The sequence below is a fragment of the Rhinatrema bivittatum genome, chromosome 5 (assembly GCF_901001135.1).
Source record: "Rhinatrema bivittatum chromosome 5, aRhiBiv1.1, whole genome shotgun sequence".
In the NCBI taxonomy this organism is placed as follows: domain Eukaryota; kingdom Metazoa; phylum Chordata; class Amphibia; order Gymnophiona; family Rhinatrematidae; genus Rhinatrema; species Rhinatrema bivittatum.
The window spans coordinates 106,849,858-106,873,579 of NC_042619.1; the positions used below are offsets into that span (position 1 = coordinate 106,849,858).

The window sequence follows — 23,722 nt, forward strand, 5'->3', positions numbered from 1 at the left end:
GAGACAGTCTGTGTGTATGTGTCTGAGTGAGAATGAGCACATGAGAATGAGAGACAGCATGCTTGTGTGTGTCTGAGATACTGAGAGATAGCCTGTGTGTGTCTGAGTGAGACTGAACACAAGAGTGTGTGAGGCAGCCTGCGTGTGTGTGTCTGTGTGAGACTGAGCATTTTAGAATGAGAGACAGCCTATGTATGTGTCTGTTATGGTTTCGAGGTGTTTGAGTGGATTCTTGGGTACTGTGGCAGATGACCATGCCCATGGGGAGGAGCCCCGTGGGGAGCCACAGTACTGGGCTAGACTCAGGATGCACAAACACAGAGATTTATCTTTTATTGTACAGCTGATGAATACCACCAGAAGAAAGTTTTAAAACAAGAAACAAAAAGAAAAAAATGTAGGGGGGAAAGGGCGGGGGAGGTAGAGGAAGGGAAGGTGGGGTGGCGGGGGGGGATAGGGAACAGGGAAAGGCAGCACGGCTCGGTGCAGGCTCGGCATGCGCAAGGTGCACAATTGTGGACCCCTTGCTTGCGCCAACCCCCGATTTTATAACTTGCCTGCACGTGCAAGTTATAAAATCGGACATACATGTGTGCGCACCGGGTAGCGCACCCACCTTTTAAAATCTATCCCTATGTGTGTAAAAATTAATATATACATGCATAAGTAGCCTTTACTCACATAATCTGTATTTTATAAAAGTTGAAAATATGCACATATTTTCACTTTTGTGAGCACATATATGTGCGTAAAAAAGGAGCGATCTAGGGATGTTTTGGGGCGAGGACAATCTTTACCAGCATAAGCTGCTAATTTAAAAGCCCTCTTGCTGGAATAATCTTAGTCAACTTTTCCATTCGTTTGATTATTTTCTCTGTTATATGAAATATTGGCCACTAATAAGTTTCTTCAGAATGGGGGCAATGTTGAAATTGCCTGTGGCGTTTCACTTTCAAAAGTTAGGGCTGATGGGAACAACTTTCTGACTTTGATCCTACTTTGCCACAGGTGGAGAGTACATTCATTAAACTACATGTGGTAAAGTACGTGTATGGATTTTGTAATAAGAACACCATAAAATAGCTAGATGCCTTTTTAAATATTTCTCCATATATTTGCATTTAACTGTTGGATTACATTGACTTCGTAATGTAGCATTTAAATGTGCCATATTAAGTATTTTTCAGAATATAGATTTTTGGCATTATTTTTACTTTTGGTTTTATTACTTCATAAGACGTTATTTGTAATATATTTAGCCTCTGTTCAATAGAAGTGAGTACAATCTCATGTCTATATGTGTTGCTCTGTGTGTGTGTGTGCCCCCCACCCCAGTTTTATAACTTTTGAGTAGCTGGATACAGATGCACCAAAGTATTTGTGGACGTACATTCTTGGGGGGGTGGGGGAAGAAACAAAATTTTGCACTTTTCTGTGTTGGTGAGTGATTTGAGGGGGTGGAGAATACAAGAAGAAGAATTGTTATTTTTCCCATAGAAATGCCTGGAGGTTTAAATTGAGGCTATCTAGAATATCACACTTTCCATTGGTTTTGTCTGCAAGCTGTGTACTTGATTGCGGCTGTGTGATCCCTTTATTGAATTGAGCATGTATACTGCTATTCCAGTTCTTTTTGTCAGTTGTTGTTGTTTTTTTTAACTTTAGCTGTAACATTATGAACTTAGACCTAGATTCATTATAGGCCAGATTTTTAATATTACGCATGGGGGGTACATTTGTGCGCACTACCCAGCGTGCACAAATGTACACTCGATTTTATAACATGCGCGTGCTGCCACGCGCATGTTATAAAATCAGGGGTCGGCGCACAAAGGGGTGCACACTTGTGCACCTTGCGCGCGCCGAGCCCTAGGGGAGGCCTGATGGCTTTCTCCGTTCCCTCCAAGGCCGTTCCGAAATTGGAGCGGCCTTGGAGAGAACTTTTTTTTTGGTCCCCCCCACCTATCCCCCCTACCTTATTTTGTTGAGTTACGCCTGCCTCTGGCAGGTGTAACTTGCGCGCGCTGGCTGGCTGCCGGCGCCTGTGTCGGGGCACTTGGCCATGGCCCCGCCCCTGGACCGCCCCTTTTTCGAAGCCCCGGGACAGATGCGCGTCCCGGGGCTTGCACGCGCCACTGAGCCTATGCAAAATAGGCTCGGCGCGCACAGGGGTAGGTTTTCGGGGGTTACGCATGTATCTTACGCGCGTAACCCTTTGAAAATCTACCCCTATTTTTCTATAAATATAGCAAGAGTAGTGCCCACGATAAAAAAAAAAAAAAGGGTATGTTAGGAAAATGTTTTAAATACCACAAAGCGTGCTATTTTAGCGCTTCGATAGGTATTTTACCACAAGCACGTTAAATTTGCTAGAGAGAGAGAGTGAGATAGAGCAAGAACGAGAGACTCTTTATAAGGCTCTCAAGAACTATTTTTTCTACTGTAGGAGGGTCAACTACTAACTTGAGGTGAGGTTTTGGTGGTGGTCTAGGGTTTGGTGAGAAGTTTTACATGCACAGTCAGAGGTACGAACAGCACAGTACACAACAAGCTTTGATGTGATATGGAGTGAGGAAATATACACAAAGATGAGATTTGTACATTGTACTCTTGACCTAGCTTGATGTACTCTCTACCTAGCTGCTATCAAACTGCTATCCTATCCTCTCCCTCCCGAAACGGGATTTGTGATAAATATTGCAAATCCTATTTCAGGCATATTGCACAGCATAACGCTAGGAAAAAAGGTGTATCTATTTCTGGCATTAAAATGTGCATTATGCTATCGCATGCAACGTTAAACACCCTCATTTTCATAAACTCCCTTTTGACTAAATTTTTCGAATTTGCATACACATCTTGCGATGTGTTATTTTTCACATGCGTTATGGCATTATTTCAGACATTAGGGCCTATCACCTACGATAAGGCCCTAACACGATTTGATGAATGACCCCCTTAGTTTCTTAGCAGTAGCACAGAAGTACACCAATATCATAAATCATTAATGGTAGTGGCAACATAGATAAATTCTAAGCACAGATTTCAGTAAAGAAAATGGTTAGACTCTGGAAAGCAAAATTAATGTATCAGTTTTTGAGATTTGTAATAGTTTCTAATGGATTTAGTGTTTATGAAAGGTAAGATACCTTGATTGACAGCATTGGAAAACAATATTTTCCATTTACCACAGATTACATACAGTGCAGTCAGTGGCAAACAGGCTTTCCAACATTTCCTTGCCACTGTGTCTTAAGCCTGCTCTAGAGAAACCATCTTTCAGAGTTAAAGGTCAATTCACTGTGTTTGTGCAATCTTTGACTTATCTGCTGAGATTGCCAAAAATAATGGCAATTACTAAGTGCCAAATTGAAGTGGTGGTTTCAGAGATGTAATAAGGCTGACAATGTATCACATGATTGTAGGCAGGGACTGATCTGAACATTCGCTTAGAGCGGGTTTATTTGGATTTCCTGAAAGGTACAAAACCTCCAAATTGTTGGGTGGGGTTCAAGCAAATATTGTCAGTAAATATCTTTATCAAAGAACTTTGGTAAGTCCTGAATTCAGGTTAACCTAGTGTAGAGAGTTTTATTCCTATTTACTTTACACCACATTTTAAGTCAAGAATCTGAGTAAATTACATATGTGAAGGCTATTTAAGTTTGATATGTTTGAAATTTAAGCAAGAATTATCCTATTTCTGTGATTTTGAACAATTAATTTTTATGAACAATTGATACAATTTAAATATAAGAAAAATTTTATTTGCTTAAGCATTATTATTTTTTCCTTAAAATCCATAATTTATTTTATATTATGTTACCTATGAATTTTATTTATCTATTTTGTTTTTTACCTCCCTTGAAGATTCCAGAAACTTACTTTATTAGAGATCCCTCTACTTTTCTCTTTACCAGAGATTTTATTAAGGTATATGTGCATATATGTGTGTATATTCTGGGTGTATTTGTTTAGATGTAGTTTATAGAATGCTTAGGTGCATATGTTGTTTTTATTACTGAAAAAAACCACCTAAATCCTTAACTGCATGTCATAACAGGTTATCTTTCTTATATGTAACCCCACTTATAGAAAATATGAATGATGATTTGGTTAACTGAAGCATGCGGAAAAGGAGAGGCAAAACTTGTCTACAAAATACTAACACTTGAATGATTCTGCAGCCTGGGAGAAGAGCACCTAGTGAATTTTCTGTACTTTTTTCATGGCTGACTTGGAATATCCTTGCTTTATCAAATAATATATATAGACCTATCTCTTTGATGCATATTTAATATGACAATATTCTCCATTCCTGCAGGCCATGGAAGCACAGATACAGAGCTTTGGACAGACACCGTCTCAGTTACTTATTGAGCCACATCCACCTCGGAGCTCTGCCATGCACCTGGTGAGATATAACTGCTTCTGGGAAAAGTATTTTCTTTAAATTCAAAGATTATGTTATATGCCATAAAATACCAATTTGCATATTAGTTTATCTTCTTATTTGTTAGAGGAGTAATTTTTAAAAGGATTTTTCTGCAGGGAGGCTAACTTTCAAAGCTGTGCACAAACCCATATTCACAGATATGAAATGTGCAGGTTATAAAATAGTAGTGTGCACATATATGCTTGCGCATGATAAAACTGTGTGCTGCACAAATTCAGACTTACCCTGCTAAGTAGCAGCACTTAATCAGATAAGTTCCAATTTATCTGTCTAAGTAGCGCTTTTTCCCAGACTTATCCGGCTATCTTAATTAGCTGGGTAAGTCTGAAAAGCGCTACTTAGATGGACAGGTTGCACTTTTCAAACTTATTCGGCTAAGTAGCAGAAAAGATGCTTTGTTGCCGGATAAGTCGAATTTAGCCAAATAAGAGAGTGCATATGATATACATGCAATTTTAAATTGATATGCAAGTAGATTTTACATATGTAATTTAGTTGCAATTATTCCCTGTAAGTCAACTTTTATCCATGTAGGTTGGGGGATTTTTTTGAAATGTGTGTGGCAATGAACTAGCCAGTTTTATTTATTAGTCTACCAATTTGCCTAATCCATCTGTAGCTCCTGAAGATCGCCCTGGCTCTTCAGCCTGAAGTCCACCCATTTCACCCAGACCTCCCCCCCTCAGTCATTTTTTCACTTTTAAGATGTTTATGGTCACTTACCCTGATATTGAGCAAGAGTAAATATGCACAAGTAAGGTACCACATTTATTTGCATAAATTACTTTTACAATAGCATCTTAATTAGATAACTGTTGGCCCCTCCCTGGAACACCCCTAGCCTGTCCCTTTTTTACATGTGCAAATTTACTTATGGATCTTGATTTATGCATGTATGTAAAATGGCATATATTATATATGTAAGTGCTGTTTTTTATGCACACAACTTTTGAAAATTCACCTTTTAATTACATGAACTCAGGAGAGAGAGAGAGCAAGAGAGAACCTCTGTATAGGGCTCAGCCTGACACTCACTATATGCACCATTGTAAGAGGGGATCACTTTGATTCAGGGTGAGTTTTCGGGAGGTTGTTTGGGATTTGGGGGGTGGTGTTACAGAAACATTCAGAGGTATTCATTGTAAAATTCACATCTTGTCCTTTCAGGCAATGAAAAGGAGTTGCGTTGTACAATGCACTAGCAGAGACTGCAGTGTACAAATCAACTCCTCTTATTAGAATTTTCATCACGCGCTGGCTGAGGAAAATTAGGGGTTACGCGTATCAGTGCTGGCCCCGTCTCTGGAACGCCCATGCCCTGCCCCTTTTCCGCTTACTTTTTCCAGACGCGTGTACATGAATGTATGTACATCCTTCCCGGCTATTAAAAATTTGCAGAGCTCCCGCTCAGACAACTTACACATATATGTAACCATTTTTGCACACATAAGGCTTTTAATATCTATCTCTATGCTTTTCAATTGTCAATAGCTTTTACATGCATAAGTGTACTTTAAGAGGTGAATTTTCAAAACTTTACCCACACAAAACAAAAGTAGCCTCTACTTGCTAATTCCGTATGTTATAAAAATTGAAAATACATATGTATTTTCATGCACATACATGTGTGTGTTCAAAAGAGGCAGACTAGGAGCATTCTGGAGTGGGGTAAATACACACCTGAGTTGCTATTTTAAAAGACACTTACATAAGTACATTTGTCAACTTTCTCCCATATTTTTACACCTGCTAATTATCTGACGTAAGTGATATTAAACGTGTTTACTGTTGCGCTGTGTTGCGCCGGAGGTGGACCCTTGGGCCGGAGGTGGACCCTTGGGCCAAGTCAACCAGCTCCGCCTACCGACAGTGGGGACCCTATGGGTCCCCACTGTCGGTAGGCGGAGCTGGTTGACTGATGGAGGCCGGCTGGAACTTCGCCAATACCAGCCCTCATTCCCCGCAGGTTGAGCCCTTGGGTGCTGGGGCCGGTTGGAATTAGGTGGGACTCCGTCTGAGGTCTTACAAAGGACGAGGATGAAATCAGCCAAGGGCCAACAGTGGTAGGAATAGCAGGTCTGATCTGGACGAGGCGGAGTCCCAGAGACCCGAGCACCGAATAGAGTAAGAGGCAGACAAGAGGCACTCGAGTAAAAACAGGCCGTAGCCTGAGAGGCCAAGTCCAGACTGAATATAGTAGAGGCGTCGTAGAACAAGCAGGAGTCAAGGCAGGAGGCTGGCAAGGTAGCGCAGAGAGGCAAGGCAAGGCAATGGTCAGGTCCAGGAGATTATCCATAGCGTGGTCAGACAAAGCAGAGGTCGGGTCCAGGAGACGATCAGTAGTGTGGTCAGGCAAAGCAGAGGTCGGATCCAGGAGAGGATCAGTAGCGTGGTCAGGCAAAGCAGATGTCGGGTCTAGGAGATGATTAGTAGCGTGGTCAGGCAAAACGGAGATCGGGTCCTGGAGGTGATCAGTGGCGTGGTCTGGCAAAGCAGCGGTCGGATCAAGGAGACGATCAGTGGTGTGGTCAGGTAAAGTCGAGGTCAGGTCCAGGAGATGATCAGTAGCGTGGTCGGACAATGCAGAGGTCGGGTCCAGGAGATGATCAGTAGCATGGTCAGGCAAAGCAGAGGTCGGGTCCGGGAGTCATTCTGTAGAACAAGTAGAATCACACAGGAACAAGGAGAACACCAAACTCGGAACACGAACAAGACAGGAACCTGGAACACGAAGGAATCACCAGGGAAGCAACAAAGTACACATCCAGCATGGAGACCTGTTGCAAAGGCAATTAACCATGGCTGGGTCAAGCCTTATATACCGGGACCCAATGACATCATCATCCGGGGCCACAGTTTAGTTTCCTGACACTGCCCCGTTAAAGGAACAAGAAGTTTGCGTGTGCCTAAGGAGGGGCGTGGCGCCTGATGGCGGCATCTCCCCACGGAACATGGGGACCTGTAGCCAAGGCAGGAGCGTGAAGGTCCGTAGCCAAGGCAGAAGTATGGGCACTCACAGCAGAGGCAGGAGCAATGGGACAGGCCCGAAGTCGCAGGCGGTGGCGCATGACCACAGGAGAGACGGAGCTAGATGATGGAGCAGGCAACAGAGGGTAAGAGGGTCTGGCTGCGGGCCTGCTGCGGCCGGCACACGCAACATTTACTGTGTAGAAATGACTAGATGGGAGGTCTGGGAGAACTGGTTTGGAAAGAGGTATCTTCAAAGGATTCTAATGATGCATTAGAATTAGGGCATCCCGACAGTGAGGTTACAATAATAAGAAAAGTAGTCTAATTGCCTGTAAGTAAAAACTTACCTGAGCTAAAATATTCTAACTTACCCTATCAATTAAAAAGCAGATTGAAAATACAAACAAAAAAACAAACTTTGAAATGTTTGTATGCTAATGCAAGGAGTCTAAGAAGTAAGATGGGAGAATTAGAATGTATAGCAGTGAATGATAAACAAAAATACAAAAGGTATCGCCACATACATAAACTAATCACACCGTGTGTGTCAGAATTGATTAGAACTGTGATTTGAACAAATAATGATTTAGAGGGAACAGGACTGCATCAGCAAGCCTTTGACAACGTGCACAACAACTGTTGTTGCGCCGTCCGGTCTTTTCAATCATTTGCAGCCTGTGTTTTCCAAAGTGTTCAAAAGCCCACAGTGAATATCTCTCATTGGGGCAGTGCAGGATTCAAAGCAAATGTTTAAAAGCCCGCAGTGAATTCCTCTCAATTGGGCAAAGCAGGATTCCAAACCCGATATCTCTAGCAGCAGTCTCCGATGTGCAACATTTTCTAAAGTGGAATGCTTTAGTAGGATGACATAATAAATTCATGTCTCAAACACTCTATTAAATTCCATTCATACACACAACATCATAACGATGCAATCTCATGAACGGTGTCTGAGATGCCGACTCGACAGCGGCCGTGTTTCGCAGCCTACCGGCTGCTTCTTCAGGAGTCTGATTTCTAAACAAGAAATAAATACAACAAAGCACATAATCAGCATGTATCTCATAATAGGAAACTGGTACTTAACTGGCTACGGTGCGATCACCTCTTGAAAATAGGACCAGAGTCTCAAATCATCCTTTCCAGCAAACGCCGAGCTAGAGACCGCATCAAACTAGCCTGACTGATTAAATAGCCCGCTCTTTTGCGGACGTCATGACGTCATCAAGGACATATACGATCGTCAAAATGTGTTTGCATAAAACTGAAAAAAGCCATCATAAGAATACATTATATTCCAAAGTGTTATTAAGACCCTGAGGGTGGACAGTGTTTAGTCGGTGGATCCATTTTTGTTCAGCTTGAAGCAGTTTTTTATCAAAATCTCCGCCTCGCCAGGATGGAATCAGCTGTTCTAGTACGCAGACCCTTAGATCTTCAAAAGTGTGAGTGAAATCTATACAATGAGTGACCAAAGGCGCAGTGATTCTATGCATGTTAATGCATGATCGGTGTTCTATAAGTCGAGTTTTTAAAGTTCTCTTCGTTTTGCCAATGTAGCATAATCGACAGGGACATTGTATAATGTATATAACTCCTGGTCCTATTTTCAAGAGGTGATCGCACCGTAGCCAGTTAAGTACCAGTTTCCTATTATGAGATACATGCTGATTATGTGCTTTGTTGTATTTATTTCTTGTTTAGAAATCAGACTCCTGAAGAAGCAGCCGGTAGGCTGCGAAACACGGCCGCTGTCGAGTCGGCATCTCAGACACCGTTCATGAGAATGCATCGTTATGATGTTGTGTGTATGAATGGAATTTAATAGAGTGTTTGAGACATGAATCTATTATGTCATCCTACTAAAGCATTCCACTTTAGAAAATGTTGCACATCGGAGACTGCTGCTAGAGATATCGGGTTTGGAATCCTGCTTTGCCCAATTGAGAGGAATTCACTGCGGGCTTTTCAACATTTGCTTTGAATCCTGCACTGCCCCAATGAGAGATATTCACTGTGGGCTTTTGAACACTTTGGAAAACACAGGCTGCAAATGATTGAAAAGACCGGACGGCGCAACAACAGTTGTTGTGCACGTTGTCAAAGGCTTGCTGATGCAGTCCTGTTCCCTCTAAATCATTATTTGTTCAAATCACAGTTCTAATCAATTCTGACACACACGGTGTGATTAGTTTATGTATGTGGCGATACCTTTTGTATTTTTGTTAGTTTCGACAGGGTCGCGAATTCTTTGCTCTTTGTTTTGTAGCAGTGAATGATGACATAGACTTAATTGGCATCTCAAAGACATGATGGAAGGAGGACAACCAATGGGACAATGCTATACCAGGGTACAAATTATATCGCAATGACAGAGAGGAGCACCCGGGAGGCGGTGTGGCGCTTTATGGGGCAGATTTTAAAACCTGCGCGCGGACGCAGATTTGTTCGCGCAACCTGGCGTGAACAAATCTACACCCGATTTTATAACACGCGCGCACAGCCGCGTGCATGTTATAAAATCCAGGTTCGGCGCACGTAAGGGGTGCACAATTGTGCAACTTGCGCGTGCCAAGCCGCGCAGCCTGCCTCCATTCCCTCCCCACCCATACCTTCCCCTCCCTTCCCCTACCTAACCCGCCCCCCAGCCCTACCTAGAACCCCCCCTTACCTTTGTTGAAGAAGTTACGCCTATCTCCCAGCAGGCATAACTTACGCACACCGGCCGATGGCCGGCCCATTATCCCGGGCACAGTGGCAAATGGCCGCTGTGCCTGGAGGCTCAGACCACGCCCCACCCCACCCTCCGGACCGCCCATGCCCTGCCCCTTTTTGCAAGCCCCAGGACATACGCACGTCCCTAGGCTTGCTTGTGCCGCCGAGCCTATGCAACATAGGCTCAGCGTGCGCAGGGGGAGGCAGGGGTATGTTTTCGGGGCTTATGCGCATATCTACCCCTATGTCCAGCATGGCATAGAGTCCAGCAGGATAAACATCCTGCATGAGACTAAATGCACAATTGAATCTTTATGGGTAGAAATCCCTTGTGTGTCGGGGAAGACTATAGTGATAGGAGTATACTACCATCCACCTGGTCAAGCTGGTGAGACTGACAGTGAAATGCTAAGAGAAATTAGGGAAGCTAATCAAATTGGTAGTGTGGTAATAATGGGAGACTTAATAACCCCAATATTGACTGGGTAAATGTATCATCGGTACATGCTAGAGATATAAAGTTCCTGGATGGAATAAATGACAGTTTTATGGAGCAATTGGTTCAGGAATCGACAAGACGGGGAGCAATTTTATATCTAATTATCAGTGGAGCACAGGATTTGGTGAGAGAGGTAACGGTGGTGTGGCCGCTTGGCAATAGCAATCATAATATGATCAAATTTGAATTAATGACTGGAAGGGGGGTCAGTAAGCAAATCCACGGCTCTTGTGCTAAACTTTCAAAAGGGAAACTTTGATAAAATGAGAAAAATTGTTAGAAAAAAACTGAAAGGAGCAGCTACAAAGGTAAAAAGTGTACAAGAGGCATGGTCATTGTTAAAAAATACCATCCTAGAAGCACCGTCCAGATGTATTACACACATTAAAAAAGGTGGAAAGAAAGCAAAATGATTATCGGCATGGTTAAAAGGGGAGGTGAAAGAAGCTATTTTAGCCAAAAGATCTTCTATCCAAAATTGGAAGAAGAATTCAACAGGAGAAAATAGGATAATGCATAAGTGTTGGCAAGTTAAATGTAAGACATTGATAAGACAGGCTAAGAGAGAATTTGAAAAGAAGTTGGCCTTAGAGGCAAAAACTCACAGTAAAAACTTTTTTAAATATATCAGAAACAGAAAGCCTGTGAGGGAGTCAGTTGGACTGTTAGATGATCAAGGGGTTAAAGGGGCACTTAGAGAAGATAAGGCCATCGCGGAAAGATTAAATGAAAAGGATGTAGGGGAGCTACCCGTACTGGAGAAGGTTTTCATGGGTAATGATTCAGATGGACTGAACCAAATCACACTGAACCTAGAAGATGTGGTAGGCCTGATTGACAACCTGAAGAGTTGTAAATCACCTGGACTGAATGGTATACATCCCAGGATTCTGAAGGAACTAAAAAATGAAATTTCAGACCTATTAGTAAAAATTTGTAACCTATCATTAAAATCATCCATTGTACCTGAAGACTGGAGGATAGCAAATGTAACCCCAATATGTAAAAAGGGCTCCAGGGGTGATCCAGGAAACTGCAGACTGGTTAGCCTGTCTTCAGTGCCAGGAAAAATAGTGGAAAGTGTTCTAAACATCAAAATCACAGAACATATAGAAAGACATGGTTTAATGGATCAAAGTCAGCATGGCTTTACCCAAGGCAAGTCTTGCCTCACAAATCTGCTTCACTTTTTTGAAACATGTGGATAAAGGTGAACCGGTAGATATAGTGTACTTGGATTTTCAGAAGGCGTTTGACAAAGTTCCTCATGAGAGGCTTCTAGGAAACGTAAAAAGTCATGGGATAGGTGGCAATGTCATTTCGTGGATTATAAACTGGCTAAAAGACAGGAAATAGAGAGTAGGATTAAATGGACAATTTTCTCAGTGGAAGGGAGTTGGCAGTGGAGTGCCTCAGGGATCTGTATTGAGACCCTTACTTTTCAATATATTTATAAATGATCTGGAAAGAAATACGACGAGTGAGGAAATCAAATTTGCAGATGATACAAAATTGTTCAGAGTAGTTAAATCACAAGCAGATTGTGATAAATTGCAGGACGACCTTGTGAGACTGGAAAATTGGGCATCAAAATGCAGATGAAATTTAATGTGGATAAGTGTAAGGTGATGCATATAGGGAAAAATAACCCATGCTATAGTTACACAATGTTAGGTTCCATATTAGGTGCTACCACCCAAGAAAGAGATCTAGGTATTATAGTGGATAACACATTGAAATCGTCGGTTCAGTGTGCTGCGGCAGTCAAAAAAGCAAACAGAATGTTGGGAATTATTAGAAAGGGAATGGTGAATAAAACAAAAAATGTCATAATGCCTCTGTATCTCTCTATGGTGAGACTGCACCTTGAATACTGTGTACAATTCTGGTCACTGCATCTCAAAAAATATATAATTGCGATGGAGAAGTTACAGACAAGGGTGACCAAAATGATAAGGGGAATGGAACAACTCCTATATGAGGAAAGACTAAAGAGCTTAGGACTTTTCAGCTTGGAGAAGAGACGGCTGAGGGGGGGGATATGATAGAGGTGTTTAAAATCATGAGAGGTCTAGAATGGGTAGATGTGAATCAGTTATTTACTCTTTCAGATAATAGACTAGGGGGCACTCCATGAATTTAGCATGTGGCACATTTAAAAGTAATCGACGAAAGTTCTTTTTCACTCAACGCACAATTAAACTCTGGAATTTGTTGCCAGAGGATGTGGTTAGTGCAGTTAGTATAGCTGTGTTTAAAAAAGGATTGGATAAGTTCTTGAAGGAGAAGTCCATGACCTGCTATTAATTGACAGCCACTGCTATTACTAGCATCAGTAACATGGAATAGACTTAGTTTTTGGGTACTTGCCAGGTTCTTATGGCCTGGATTGGCCACTTTTGGAAACAGGATGCTGGGCTTGATGGACCCTTGGTCTGACCCAGTATGGCATGTTCTTATGTTCTTATATAGTTCTGGCTGAAAAGCCAAGGACTCAATAACTCGAAGAAGGAGTGCATGAACTGGTAGACTTAAAGATAAATTGGTTAATTTCATTTACCTGTTCATATAAATCAGAATTTATGCAAGCACATTCTACTTTACTGTTGTGTGTAAAATATACATGCTTATGTTTTTTAAATAAATAGAAAAAGTATGTGCATTTAAGGCATTGCACGTATGTTGTGGGCTAGAAATAAGTGTCTTTTATAAAACGCACGTGTTGTAAAATACTTGCATATATTTGCCGAGAGTCCTATATTCTCATAAATGCCATTTGCATTTGTTTGAACATTAACCTCCCAGCATGTAAATGGGCTTTTGAACATTGCTAAGATATATGCTACTTTTATGTGCATAAACTGTTCATATCACTGCCTTATTGGTTGCAGTCTCCTTTAAGAGCAGATGAAATTAAAATATCTCTGTGTATCCTATAAGTAAAGCTTATGAAAATTGTCTTTATTTTACAAGTCTTGGAGTCCAAGAAAGGCTCTAAATTGTTGGCAGCTCATACTTTCTTCTCTTATTGGTAGCCCAGTGGTTTTTACAGTTTTTAGATGCCACAACTACAGACAGCTCAGAGCCCCCATCAGATGACAAGCCTTACAAAAAAAATTCCATGATTTTTGTAAGTTCCAACTAGGATAATTATGCTCACCATTAGACAAATATATTTTAAGTAAAAAAAAAACCTATTGCATTGTGATTTATGTAGTCCAGAATACAGGAACAATAAGTTGGATTAGTCAAACAGATTGCTAAAAAGTAAGATACATTTTCCCACATTTAGAAATTATAATTACCAAAAATATGTGACCATTTTTATTTCATGGGTCACAATTCTGTGCTTGCTGATGACTAATATTTCTATGGTTTTTATCATTCTCCAAATATTATGACATTGTACAAATGATTATTCCTATCTGAATTTGGTAACTTTCCATTATTTAAACACAGGAAGGACAAATGCATAACAACCCACATAACTAACTTATGTGAGTTGTCTTGCCTATACGTGTAAGTTATGCTAATTTTCCAAACGAACTTACTTGCATAAGTTAATTTTCAAAATTTTACCTAAAAATGTACAGAAACTGAACAGCATAAAGTTATGCCTGCTCTTTGCAGGGCCATTTATGCATATAAACTCGGATTTTATGTGCTTTTGAAAATGATTTCCTAAAAGAATGTAACATATCATCCAAATATTTTAGCTTTGTATTTGAATTTACACAACATTGCTATAAAATTCTTGCTATATATTTTTATATTATATAAAGATAAATTATATGGTTCTGTAGATAATTTGACTACAATAAAATTGTGACATAGGAAATAGAGTAACCAGATTCTTGATGACAGAAATGTTCTCACATTGTTTCTATTTTCTAGTCCACAAATAATGCATTAAAAGGAATTGCATACCATGTGATTTGGCCTACTCTAAAAACTGGAAACATAACAAAAGCTGATAATTTTTCTCACCCTTTCCTCACTTGAGCCCAGGGCCATAGGTGTCACTTCTCTGAACTGAGGATATCGAAGATTTCCCAGTTTCCCTGTAATGAAGTAGAATAAATGTAAAGCAGGCAAGGCGAGAATATAATGAGTAGGTTATAATAAGATTAGCATATTTTAATGAACCATATATTTTAGACTATATTTCTCTAAAGTTCATTTGGCTACTAAGAGCATGTGCTAATATCATCAAAATCTGTACCCATATACATATATTCTGTACGAGAAATGTATAAAATCATCCATTTGTAATCACTGGAACTGTATCATTTATTGGCTTTAAAAACAGGCTTCATTGTGTCTTGTACATTATTTTTCTTTTTTCAGGAAAGTAATATGATTTTACTTAGTGCTTTTTCATGTAAATTACATCATGAAGATATATCCAGATAGAGCTTCAGATTAAAGTATCTGTGTTCTCTAAGTTTTCTACTTTCGATTTTTCATGGTGGGATTTCAATTCAAATTTAATTTCAGGATGCAATAAAACTTTACAAAATGTATGTAATATAATGGTAAACTTGCTGTCTGCATTTTGTTATGACCATTTACATCTATTATGAGACTCATTTTTCCCACAAGATATTATAAAAGAAGATTTTAAAATCTCTTTTAACTCACTAAATAACATGACGCGCGCATGTTATAAAATCCAGGGTCGGCGCGCGCAAGGGGTTGCGTGCCGAGCTGCGCAGGCTGCCTCCATTTGGAGCGGCCTCAGAGGGAACTTTTCTACCGCTTCCCCCACCACCTTCCCCTCCCTTTCCCTATCTAACCGACCCCCCAGCCCTAACTAGATCCCCCCACCTACATTTGTTTCAGACGTTACGCCTGCTGGCGCACCATCCCCCGGCACAGGCCGCTGTGCCAGAGGATTTGGGACCACCCCCGGACCCGCCCCCTTCCTGCCCCTTTTTCGAAGCCCCGGTACATACGCGCGTCCCGGGGCTTGCGCGCGCCACTGAGCCTATGCAAAATAGGCTCGGCATGAACAAGGGCAGATTTCTCGGATTACGCACATATCTTACGCGCTTAGGGGCGGATTTTAAGAGCCCTGCTCGCCTAAATCCGCCCAAATCCGGGCGGATTTAGGCGAGCAGGGCCCTGCGCGCCGGTGAGTCTATTTTACATAGGCCTACCGGCGCGCGCAGAGCCCCGGGACTCGCGTAAGTCCTGGGGTTTTCGGAGGGGGGCGTGTCGGGGGCGGGGCCGAGCGCCGCGCCGTTTTCGGGGCATGTCGGCAGCGTTTTGGGGGCGGGCCCGGGGGCGTGGTTACGGTCCGGGGCGTGGCTGCGCCCTCCGTACCCGCCCCCAGGTCGCGTCCCAGCGCGCTAGCGGCCTGCTGGCGCGCGGGGATTTACGCCTCCCTCTGGGAGGTGTAAATCCCCCGACAAAGGTAAGGATGGGGTTTAGACAGGGCCGGGCGGGTAGGTTAGGTAGGGGAAGGGAGGGGAAGGTGAGGGGAGGGCAAAAGAAAGTTCCCTCCGAGGCCGCTCCGATTTCGGAGCGGCCTCGGAGGGAATGGAGGTAGGCTGCGCGGCTCGGCGCGCGCTGGCTATACAGAATCCATAGCCTTGCGCGCGCGCCGATCCCGGATTTTAGCGGATACGCGCGGCTCCGCGCGTATCTACTAAAATCCAGCGTACTTTTGCTGGCGCCTGATGCGCCAGCAAAAGTAGGCCAAATCGCGCGGTTTGAAAATCTACCCCTCAGCCTTTGAAAATCTACCCCATTATAACTAGCTAAGCAGGGTTTACAGAAATGTATTTATTTATTTATTTTCGTTTTTATAAACCGACGTTCCTGTATAATATACATATCACACCGGTGTACAAGGAAGTAAAAATGTCGCCTCGGGGGCGGCTTACATTGTAACAGTTAACAGAGAAACAAAAAGGAGCATAAAGGAGCTTAAAGGAGCATAAATGAACTTAGGGGAGTTTAGAGGAGTTTACAGTAAAACAATAACAATAACAAACTTATGCACGGGGGGGGGGGGGGTCAAAAACTGTCAGAGGCTAAACTGATAAAGTAGATCTTTTTGCTCTTAGTTCTCCGGGAATGCTTGTGTGAAGAACCAAGTCTTTAGTTTCTTTTTGAATGTATTATGGCAGGGTTCAAGGCGAAGGTCTGGCGGTAGCGAATTCCAGAGTGTGGGGCCCGCTGTGGATAGTGCGCGTTTCCTCAGGGAGGTTTTTGCTGGCTGGGTGATTAGCATGTTCTTATATGCACTTCTGGTTGGTTTCTTGGAGGTGTGTAGCTGGAGTTGATAAGTTAAGTTGAGAGGAGCGATGTTATGTAGGGCTTTGTGTATCATCATGATGGTTTTAAAGTGAATCCTGTATTTAATCGGTAGCCAATGAAGCTGCTGGAGGATGGGGGAGATATGTTCCCTTTTTTTGGTGTTTGTGAGAATTCTGGCTGTGGCGTTCAGTACCATCTGAAGTGGTTTAGTGGTGCAGGCAGGAAGGCCCAGAAGGAGAGAATTGCAGTAGTCCAGTTTTGGGAATATGATGGACTGTAGAACCAGGCGGAAGTCTCTGTAGTGTAGTAGTGGTTTTAGTTTCTTTAGTATTTGCAATTTAAAGAAGCATTCTTTCGTGGTGTTATTTACAAACTTGTTGAGGCTGAGTCTGTTGTCCAGAAGTACACCCAGGTCTCTTACTTGTGGCGAGGTAGAGGTGACAGGACATTGGCTAGCCGTTGGAGAGATGGGTGGGAGGTAATTTTCAGGAGCTATAAGGAGGATTTCAGTTTTGCTTGTGTTTAGGACCAGGTTGAGGCTGGCGAGTAGGTTGTTGATTGCTGCAAGGCAGTTATTCCAATATGACATAGTTTTGTGTAGGGATTCCGCTATCGGGATGAGGATTTGTATGTCATCCGCGTATAGGAAGTGTGTTAGCTTGAGGTTGGTAAGAAGGTGACAGAGTGGGAGAAGATAGATATTGAAAAGAGTGGGTGAAAGGGAAGATCCTTGTGGTACCCCCATCTTGGATTCTATGGGGTGAGACTCTTTGTTGTTTACTTTGACTTTGTAGAACCTGTTTTCTAGAAATGATTTGAACCATTTGAACGCTGATCCTGTAATGCCTATATCAGTAAGACGCTGAAGTAGGCACGCGTGGCTCACGGTATCAAACGCTGAGGATAGATCCAGAAGTGCGAGGAGGCAAGGTTGACCTTTTTCCAGATTAAAGATAATTGTGTCTGATAGTGAGGCTAATAGGGATTCGGGGTTCCAGGTCTTACGGAAACTAAATTGGTTTGTGGTGAGGATGTTGTTATCGTCGAGGAATTCTGAAAGTTGTCTATTTACAATTTTCTCCATAATTTTGGCAATCATTGGCAGGTTTGCTAAAGGTCTGAAGTTGGCTGGGTCGGTAGTGGGAAGGTTAGTTTTTTTGAGGAGAGGCTTAAGCATTGCCAGCTTGAGTTGATTAGGGACTGGGCCTTCAGTGAGGGCCAAATTGTAGTAAGACCTGTAGAAGCCAGAGCAGTTTGTTAAATTTGCTAGTAAGAGATCATTTCCAAATGGTACAAACATAAATCAAAGTATAATTAAATATTGTAGATTGTTTTTATTTTTCAAATTAAAAAGTACAAATGGTTTAATCATGATACTAGTCCCTAGAGGAGCACTATTGTAAATTGCCCTAACTAATACACTTGCAATTGCTTATTCTTGCTTTCTTATAATATAGCTATGAAACCATATTTTAATTTTAAAAATAAGACTGCAATACTAAACCTTGTTGCTTAGAAGACGAATACAGAAAAGAAAACTGTAACTTCAATTACAAGTCCCTCTTCATAAAAAAGATGACAAGGAGGAGGTTGAAAACTACAGGTCAGTTATTCTACCCTCAGTAGAATCTAAAACGACAGGATCTGTTACAGCATGGTTTTACCAGAGTCAGCTTGCATCTGTGGCAGACCCCGCTCCCCTGATCTGCCACCAGATGTCACTGTCCCCAATTAGAGCACTCTACTAAGGAGCCATTCTTAACCCTCAGCCCCTCCTACCTGGGGGGTCTGGATTGGATGCTTCAACAGTATTTAGTCTAGCCATTTTAAGACAATTTGGGATCAGTTTGAGGAAGCCTCTGAACAGAAAGGATGTTTAAGTTTTACACTCTGGTGAGGCATCCCAGCTTCACCCTGATGGAGTTTCATTTAGAAGTGATCCCCATCGTGCACTCCCTGCCAGAGGGTCCTTTTCCTACTTATTTCAGAAGAGAGAGATTTTTAAGCCTGATGCCCTTTTGGGATAAAAGGGCTTTCTACAGGAGACCAAAGATCTGTGAGCCTACTCTAAAACCTAGGTGGGCAAGCACCAGTTATGGATCCTGCTGTGAGACATAATGAGGGCAGAAGATATATCCAGTTTAACTTTAAGAAGTATTTTTTTGGACTTGAACAGAGTGGGAAGATTTTTGGATCTCCCTTCCTCACTAGGATTGCAGTGCTGAGAACTAGCCTGAACCCTGTGACATTTCCTCAAGAGATGTCCCCCAGAAATATGAATAACTCAGAATGGAAGAACAAAATCAGGAGACCCCCAACCAGATCTCCACACACAAACACCAAGGGACCAGGATGGGCTGGGTGTCCGAGGAAAAAAATGAACTAAGGTAGGATTTTTGCTGTAAAGTTGGGGACCTCTCCACTAGAATTCCCAGATATGCTACTGGGAGAGTTTGTGCATTAAAGATTATCGGGGGCTCTACCCAGAGGCCTGAATAAAGGACACCTACCTACAAAGGAAAAACACTAATGTACCATCAGTCAGATGTAAATTCACACTTATGGACTGTAGACTTTTATGATTACCAATCATAAAACATTTATTTTAACACCCAGAGTCTGGTCCTGTCTACTTTATTACAGCCTCTCACTTCATGAGAAGCACCTACAGTATACACACACACACTGGGAGCAACATAACATTGTTTGGCCGCAAGTGAGAGCTTACTCCCATAAAAAGAATCCCTCCCCTGAGGCATCAAGAGTTAAGCATGGGAGGGAATTTGCTAGCCAGAGCAGCCCCTGAACATATAAATTAGTTTGCAGCTGCCATTATTACATCGGCGCATATATGCGCGCATGGTATCAGGCTGAAAGCACGTATGTGTGCTCCCTATTTGAAATGTACATGCACTTATGTGCACAAATTCCGCTTCTATCACTTAAGTGAGCCCATGAAGCATAATTCTCCCAAAACTAGTACACTTCCCCCTAACATAGAAGATTTAGGAAGAGAGGGCAGGTAAGAAAAGGTGGATATTTTGGGCCAGCAGAGCTGTGTAGCTGTGTGTGAGAAAAGCCATTGTTTTATTGCTCGCAATAATAGCCACCATAAAAAAAATGTTCCCTTCTACCATCAAGAAAAAGTGTTGCTATTTACGATGTTGAATCCCACGTTAGTGTGCATTAAATTTTTGCTAAATGCAGTAGAAGTCCCTCATTTGCATAAAAAGCTAAGTTTTGCATACTCATAATCAGGCCGATACAGTAAAAGTCACGTGAGAGTGGGCGAGCGCCCGCTCTCCCGGCGCGCACACAGGCTACTCTCCTGTGCATGCGATTCAGTAATAAAAAATATTCAAATTAGGGCCTGCGATAAAAAGAGGCGCTAGGGACACTAGCATGTCCCTAGCGCCTCTTTTTTGACAGGAGCGGCGGCTGTCAGTGAGGTTGACAGCCGATGCTCAATTTTGCCGGCATCGGTTCTCAAACCCGCTGACAGCCATGGGTTCGGAAACTGGATGCCGGCAAAATTGAGCATCCAGTTTTCAACCCGCAAGCTGTGGGACGATTTAAATTTTTTTTTTTAAATTTTTTATTATTTTTAACTTTTGGGACCTTCGACTTAATATCGCCATGATATTTCTGTGCACTTTTCCTGTGCCGGCAGAAATTAACGCCTACCTTTGGGTAGGCGCTAATTTCTGAAAGTAAAATGTGCGGCTTGGCTGCACATTTTACTTACTGAATTGTGCGGGAATAACTAATAGGGCCATCAACATGCATTTGCATTTTGCGGGCGCTATTAGTTTCGGGGGGGTTGGACGCGCGTTTTCAACGCGCTATTACCCCTATGGGGTAGATTTTAAAAGAAGCGCGATCAGCCTACTTTTGCTTGCGCATCAGACTCAAGCAAAAGTACGCTGGATTTTAGTAGATACGCGCGGAGCCGCGCGTATCCACTAAAATCCTGGATCGGCGCGCGCAAGGCTATCGATTTTGTATAGCCTGCACGTGCCGAGCCGCGCTGCCTCCCCCCGTTCCCTCCAAGGCCGCTCCGAAATCGGAGCGGCCTCGGAGGGAACTTTCCTTTGCCCTCCACTCACCTTACCCTCCCTTCCCCTACCTAACCCACCCACCCGGCCCTGTCTACACCCCCCCCTTACCTTTGTCGGGGGATTACGCCTCCCGGAGGGAGACGTAAATCCCCGCGCGCCAGCAGGCCTGCTGCGCGCCGGGCCGCGACCTGGGGGCGGGTACGGAGGGCGCGGCCACGCCCCCGGGCCGTAGCCACGCCCCCGTACCCGCCCCCAAACGCTGCCGACACGCCCCCGGAACGCCGCGACGACCGGGCCCGCCCCCCCCGACACGCCCCCCTCCGAGAACCCCGGGACTTACGCGAGTCCCGGGGCTCTGCGCGCGCCGGGAGGCCTATGTAAAATAGGCTTCCCGGCGCGCAGGGCCCTGCTCGCGTAAATCCGCCCGGTTTTGGGCGGATTTACGCGAGCAGGGCTCTGAAAATCCGCCCCTAACTGAATAAGGGGTAAAACTAGCGCGTCAAAAATGCGCGTCCAAACGTGGGTTAACAGTGTGCTCTGCCGGAGTGCACTGTACTGTATCAGTCTGAATGTTTGCATACAAATGCACAATGGGATAAAGATTGCACATTTATTGCGCGTTAGACCCCTTTTATCACTCGTTGAGCTCCTAACACAATTTGTTGAATGACCTTGTAAGTCAGATAAGTTATCTAGCTAACTTTGAATATCCAAGATAGCTGGATAACTTATCCCGTTAATTTGGCTTTTCTCTGGAACCCTCTTGCCTGCCACATTGCCAGCTATTTAGCAGGATAATTAGTTATCTAAGTGGCAGCCATTCAGCAGGGATGGATATTCAGCCGCCACTATCTAGCCAGATAAGTCCTAAGTTATCTTGCTAACTAGCACTAAATATCGCCCTTAGAGAAAGTTGAGAAAGGCAAAATGGTGCAGGTTCTGCAGAGAAAGGCAACCAGAATGGTGCAGGGTTTGCACCAAAAGACCTATAAAAGGAGTCTGAAAGAGAAGAGATAGAAAGGATACAATAAAGACATTTAAATAAGTGGTTTACTTTAAAATAAATATATGCAAACTATAAAGTATTGAGTGATTACAAAACATATAAACAATTTACAGTAAAATAAACTGAAAAATACAGGTAACAAAATGTCTAAACTGTTATTAGAAAAATTAGTGAATTTAAAAAAATAAATTCAAAATATTCATATAAAACAACACAACGTAAACAAAATAACCAAATCAAGGAAGACAACCTAAAACAATCTGCAGCCTACATAGAATTAAATCTGCTAATATAATCAGATGTCATAAGCCTGAGGAAAAAAACAATTTTCACTGCTTGCAAAATTTTAAATAATTAAGTTGTGAGTGAATATCAAAGGCAAACTATTCCTCAAAAGAAGAGCTTGAAAGGCAAAAGTAGATTCTCTGGTACATTCTAGTCTGATAACCAAGGGAGAAGGCAAGTGTAAAAGGCTTTGCTGAGAGGAGCATAAGGAATGGGATGGGGAGAAGGAATTCAGTAGCTTGGAAAGATATAGAGGAAATTCTGAGTGAAGGGCACAGAAAGCTAAGCAAAGAATTTTAAATCTTATTCGGTATATGACAGGCAGTCCATGAAATGACTGCAATACAGGAGACATGATCAGACTTTTTTAACCATATATGACTTTAACAGCTGTATTTTATAGCAGCTGAAGCCATTTAAGTTGTTATTGTGGGAGACCTAAAAGAAGTGAGTAGGCCAGCTTTGCAATAATGAATGCATGGGCTAGCAACTTAAAATCAGGAGGGTTCAGGAAAGGGCGCAAACACCAAATGTATCAAGGAAGAAAGAATGATTTCTGAACAATCGCTGAAATATATGTGGTTAACATGAACTTGGAATCCAATTGAACCCACAAGGTAGTAAGAATTGCCATGCATACAAGGAAAGATAGATTGATCAACTATCTGATATTAAACCCACAAGGCTTCAGATTTAGATGTATTGACTCTTAGTTTGTGGGAGAACAGCTAGTCTACTACTTGGTTCAGACAATTATTGAAGTCCAAGAGTGAAAATGAGACTCCTGTCTTCAAAACCTCAATAATCTGAATATCAGCTTCATAAAAAGATGGTTTGAAGCCACAGTTTTGGATCAAAGTTGCAAGTGGTACAAGAAAATTATTCAAGAGATGCGGGGATAAGATAGAACCTTGTGGAATCCCGGAAATAGAAGACTTACAAGCAGAAAGTTGGTCATTCCAGGTGACCTGAAAGGTGCGCTTAGTCAGATAAGAATGGAATCAAGCTAGGGCAGTGTCCCTAAGACCAATTTCTTCTAGACATAGAAGGAGTAAATCATGGTCAACAGTGTGGAAGGTTGCACTCATATGCAAAAGGACAATGAGCACATCCTTCCCACTATCGGCTTGAGTCCTAAATTCATTAACTAAGGCCAACAGAGCAGACTCCGTGCTATGGCTCCCATCTGAATCCTGATAGACACGGATGTAAAACATTGATTTTTGAGACAAAATCATAAAGCTGGTCATAAATCACCTTTTCTATAGTCTTTACAAGTACTGGAAGATTAGAGATCTGTCTATAATTTTCTAAAATAGAAGAGTCTAGGGTTGGCTTTTTAAGGAGTGGGTGAATTATTACTTTTTTTAAGTTCCATATGATTCACACCAGTAAATAATAAGACAGTTATAATAACAGAGAGAGGTTTTGACAGACCCAACGTTTTGAAGGAAACGGTTCTGAAATTG

The 23,722-nt window shown here is 42.4% G+C and overlaps 1 protein-coding gene across 9 annotated transcripts in view; it reads left to right on the forward strand.

Moving 5' to 3' along the window:
- The window catches only part of NBEA (neurobeachin), a 2,460,099-nt gene that overhangs the window by 2,342,756 nt on the left and 93,621 nt on the right, over window positions 1–23,722 (forward strand). For all 9 annotated transcript variants that reach the window (XM_029602688.1, XM_029602690.1, XM_029602689.1 and 6 more), the window contains one exon: window positions 4,325–4,414. In XM_029602688.1, coding sequence (XP_029458548.1) covers window positions 4,325–4,414 — 90 coding nt within the window. The remainder of the gene's footprint in view (window positions 1–4,324; window positions 4,415–23,722) is intronic.